At 42.3% G+C, this 4,728-nt stretch overlaps 1 protein-coding gene across 1 annotated transcript in view; it reads right to left on the bottom strand.

Moving 5' to 3' along the window:
• The window catches only part of LOC306936220 (adhesion G protein-coupled receptor E3-like), a gene marked incomplete at its 3' end in the record, with an annotated part of 4,484 nt that extends 176 nt beyond the window's left edge, over window positions 1-4,308 (bottom strand). Inside the window, exons 1-9 of the mRNA XM_079519712.1 lie at window positions 4,241-4,308; window positions 3,806-3,981; window positions 3,489-3,698; window positions 3,186-3,389; window positions 2,190-2,431; window positions 2,012-2,078; window positions 1,738-1,826; window positions 1,051-1,210; window positions 720-779 (exon numbers count right to left, since the gene is read on the bottom strand). Of these exons, the coding sequence (XP_079375838.1) occupies window positions 720-779; window positions 1,051-1,210; window positions 1,738-1,826; window positions 2,012-2,078; window positions 2,190-2,431; window positions 3,186-3,389; window positions 3,489-3,698; window positions 3,806-3,981; window positions 4,241-4,283 (1,251 nt within the window). The 5' untranslated portion in view covers window positions 4,284-4,308. The remainder of the gene's footprint in view (window positions 1-719; window positions 780-1,050; window positions 1,211-1,737; window positions 1,827-2,011; window positions 2,079-2,189; window positions 2,432-3,185; window positions 3,390-3,488; window positions 3,699-3,805; window positions 3,982-4,240) is intronic.
• Window positions 4,309-4,728: the final 420 nt, after the last annotated feature.

Below are 4,728 nucleotides of genomic sequence, written 5' to 3'. Positions count from 1 at the left end.
GTGGCTTTGAGTTCAGCTAATCAGATGGTTGGCTAATCCTCTAGCTTCCAAAAGAGGGGACCCCCTTCCAGGACTGACAGGTGTGTAATGGTGTCGAGTGGACAATAACCAAATGCAATGTGTGCAGTTGGTAGTTGTCATACAGTATTATAACTGATTAATGTACCCTTCACCTACCGAAAAATGAACATGCTGTGCTGTAAGTGCAATAACATTGGTGCAACACAATCGCAATAGCAATGCCGGGCAAGCTGATAACGTGAAGTGATGCACGTTTGCTGCTTGTGTGTACATTATATATTGTTGCTTTCAGGCAGAAACCTTGTATTGCCATATTTCCATATTTTTTCATTAATGAATGCCCTATAGCCTATAAAGCATACATCGTTTGATCGTGTTGTGCAAATTAAGTGACAAAAATAGCAGCTGACGTGCTTTGCTATGGTGTTACTTGATTGATTGAAACCTTTATTTATTCTCGAAAGAGCAATTGAGGTTCTCCCTCATTTCCAATGCTGCTGAGATACATCTGCTATTTCTATTGTTTTGGAAGAAAATGTAAGATTTCTGTTTGCTTATAATGACATGGCCAATACAGGGACACCAGGTTGAAAGTCTGTGGGTTTAACCAAAGAAGTATTCAAAAGAGCTTGTGACTAAATAATAACTACATTGTATCCATTGAAACAGAGGTTCATACTGTGTCCAAAGGGACTCACCACAGATCCTTGAGAGGTTGGTTTCTTTGGTGTGAGCCATTTTATGTACTCCTCTCGCACCTGGCATAAATAAATAAAAAACATATGGCTACTGTAATGAATGCAAAGCAGATAATGTTACATGGTAACAAATATGTGTTTTGACTTCTGTTTTGCTGTTAACATTTCAGACTAGCAACGCAGATGGAAAACAGCTATCGTAACAGTATTGAGCTTATTGCTTTCATTAATAGTAAATTTAGTGCAGCTGAAACCAGCACCCGTCAGCACCCGCAAAGTTATCATGGATTCGTCCAAAACAACTTAGGTCATACTGTATACTTGTATTTACCTCCTTGTTGAGCAGACAGTGAACAATGTAGAGGCAGGTGCCCTGCTGGGAGTTGAGAAGAATAAAGAGCACCTGAAAGAATATGTTGGACTGGTACAGGCCCAGTATCCAGGTACAACCCAGAATGACAAACTGGGCCACAATCTTGAACACAATTAATCTGCAAAGAAGAGCAAGTTTCCTTAAAATCTATATATATTTTTTTAACAAAACAACAATATCAACTTACAATCACAGATTAAAAAAATGTTGCCAAGTCAGCCGGACAGCGTGCTGCAGGTTCGACTCCGAGCCCGACAGACTTTGCCACGTGTCACTCCCCATCTCTCTCCCCCTTTCCTGTCTGACTACTGTTCCCTATCAATAAAGGCATAAAAAGCCCAAAAAACTAATCATAAATTAGCTGTTAACTTTCAGCGTAGAAAGGTCAAATAGGTGACAAACTTTGACCAATTAATATCCAGAGACTCGGTTAGTACACGCACGCACGCACGCACGCACGCACGCACGCACGCACGCACGCACGCACGCACGCACGCACGCACGCACGCACGCACGCACGCACGCACGCACGCACGCACGCACACACACACACACACACACACACACACACACACACACACACACACACACACACACACACACACACACACACACACACACACACACACACACACACACACACACCTGGTGTCTGTGTGAGAAACATCACTCTTCATGTTGGCCAAGGTAGTTCTAAGACTCCAGAGAGTAGCACAGAACAGGATCCAATTAAGCTGAAGCAAAAAAATGATAATATATTACATTTCTGTTGACAAAAGAAGTGAACATAAATGACTAACAGTGTCCGTTATTGTGTATTCATGACTTTGGCCATATATCGTACATAAACATAGACTCTATGTTTATAGACCATTTTCCCATTAATGTGCTTTAGTTTTTTTGCCATGTTGACACTCACTACAAGGACAGTAATCACTGGTCCTGTTAAAGCCCAGTTGAAGTTACGATTTGTTGACAGCCAGCACCTGCAGCATAATGAAACAAAACAAAATTGTCCGTGCTACATGTGAATTAATCAGACAAATCGAAATACATGGTTAATAGTATGACTATGTATCTCTATTTGTGCTACTCACGCCCCTGCTGAAGTATCCCCATAGCCATCAGAATACACCAAAGCAGAAACGCCCACAATCACAAATGGAACACCGTAGCCAATCAGGTAAAGGTATGGCCGGGGGAGTCCATCTCTCTGGATGACCTGCACCTTGGAGAGCTTCCACACCAGCAGGTAGAGCTGTAGAGCCTCCAGGAGCATCCACATAAAACTGGACACAACCAGGAAATGGAGCACCCCAGCTATGATGGTGCAGGTCAGCTGTGGAGATATAACATTATGACCCTATAAGACATATGTATTGCAGTTACAGAAACTCAATTCACATGTGAGTTACTGTCAATAAAACATACCTTTCACTGCAGGACATTTATCTAGTGGTGTAGTGATGCACAGGCGTTCACTGGGATACTTTGTGCTCACTAGGATATTCTACAACATATCTCTAAAACTACTGACTGTAATGCCATGGAACATTCTGTACATCTTCATGGTGACCTCTAGTCAAGTCAAGTCTATTTAATTTATTAAGCACAATTAAAAACAATCAAAGGCCGAACACATGCACAGCACAAAAAGTATCAGCGTTAAAACTATTGTAATGACAGCGGCTCTGACAGTGAAGTTACTAACTAATTGAAATGCACAAATTGGCCAATAAATGTACAATGCAGTGTAAGTATGCCTGGAAACAGAAGGTCCCGGGTTTCATTCATGGCCCTGCAATGTGTGGACTGCAGGGGTCCCTGAGCAAGACACTTAATTAACCCGTAACGGCAAGTCTCACAACTTGGGCTGCCGGTGCTTGGGCTGCAAACAGAAGAGCTATGTACGAGAATGCCTATACCAGTTCAGACAAAATACTAAAGAAAGTAGCAGATCTGCTATTTTCAGTACGTGCGTGGCACGATCATACGACAGAGCATGAATAAATTCAGTACATCATTTACTCAGCGATGCAAATTTGTATTTTTATTTCACCCATCACATCTAGGAAAAGCAGACGATGGCATACCTCATATTCAACATATCTGTCGTTCCACAGCATCAGCAGGTGAGACAAGCCGAGGCTGAGGCAGAGATGAAGACGAGCAGTGTTGTTGATCTTGGGGTTCCAGCTGCACAGCAGGAAGGTGAAAACGGCCAAAGCAAAGAAGAACAGACCAATAGTAACACACACTCGGTTCAGCCACTCTAGGAAGGGATCCTCCGGTGGAGGCTGGAAAAATGCACACAAGGCAAACATGTTTGACTCACAGAATGTCAATTTGCTGTGAGTCAAATTTAATTGATTTGATTGATTGAAAGAGACACACACTTCTCCAATCTGCAGGATGAGGGCGAAGGTTGAGAGGTGAGAGCAGCTGCACACTGTGTAGTTTTCATCAGAATACGTGACCCAACACCCATCTACAGACCAACCCATCTCATTGAAATCATCTTCTTCCCTGCCGTCCTCCTCCACTCCTTTCTTCTCTGCTCTGTCGTCCCAGTAGACACAGGTTACTAAACCAGACTCAGGTACTCTCTGAAGCAATGAAGCACAAGAAACAGGAATCACTATAGATCATCAGAAAAGGATCATACAATCAGTATTGTCTTTTAAGAATAAATACATATTTGGACTCGGAGCACCTTCTTGTGTTGGATGGTGAAGTTGACCGGCTCGGGGAGCTGGGTATGGTTGGTTTTGGGCAGGGTGGCTGTAATGACGTCTGAGTACATCTCCGTCTTGTTCTTGCTCTTAAAGTAGCGATCACTCAGGAGACTTTCGATCCCATTAAGAATCATGAAGGCGGCTGCAGCAGAACCTGTTGATCCGCTTGGTCAATGAACAATTTTGCATTTGATCGTCTCTATCATCTTCATATTAACCACTTAAAGCCTATACTTAGCAGACCGGATGTGTATAATAGTTGGCCGGCCCCTTCCTTTTCCCCCCCTACAGTACACCAAATATCTTTGCCAAATATAGACGATCTATAAGCTCACTATTTGTGGCTTGTTGCGACATGTTGTGAGCCCCAGAATAGCGATACTAGTGTTCATGTCATTCAACTCTGTTCTCACCATTGTTGTCTCTGGCCAGAGCCTGCAGGTTGATCTCCATCATGTGTCCTTTGACTAACAGAGGAGGAATATTGACATCGCTGCTGTCTGGACCAATTGTTTGTATATTCAAATCTGTTACAAGGAAACACTGATTTTGGATCTCCAGTAACAAATCCAGAACCATAAGCATCAAACACACAAACGGCTTCCTTGACTGTAACATTAGACTGTAATATTGTAAGTGCTGTTTCCCAGGGCTGAGCACATCACTTCTTGTTCTTGCTATTTGCTCTCATGCACCTACCAAGTGCAATATATAATATAATACTTACCTATGCAAAATGTTCTAACTTGTCTGTGCAATATTAGATTATACATGCCATACCTCATCACACAACATTATACTACAATACTGTTCACAGTTCTCATAGTGCACACCAGTGTGCAAACAACTTTACTCTTGTGTTTTCTTATTAGATCTTTATTGCTTTCCTTCATGTCTGCAA

This window comes from Electrona antarctica (genome assembly GCF_951216825.1).
Source record: "Electrona antarctica genome assembly, chromosome: 14".
Taxonomy (NCBI): domain Eukaryota; kingdom Metazoa; phylum Chordata; class Actinopteri; order Myctophiformes; family Myctophidae; genus Electrona; species Electrona antarctica.
The sequence above is the reverse complement of the archived record's forward strand: the minus strand, read 5'-3'. Positions and strand labels throughout refer to the sequence as shown.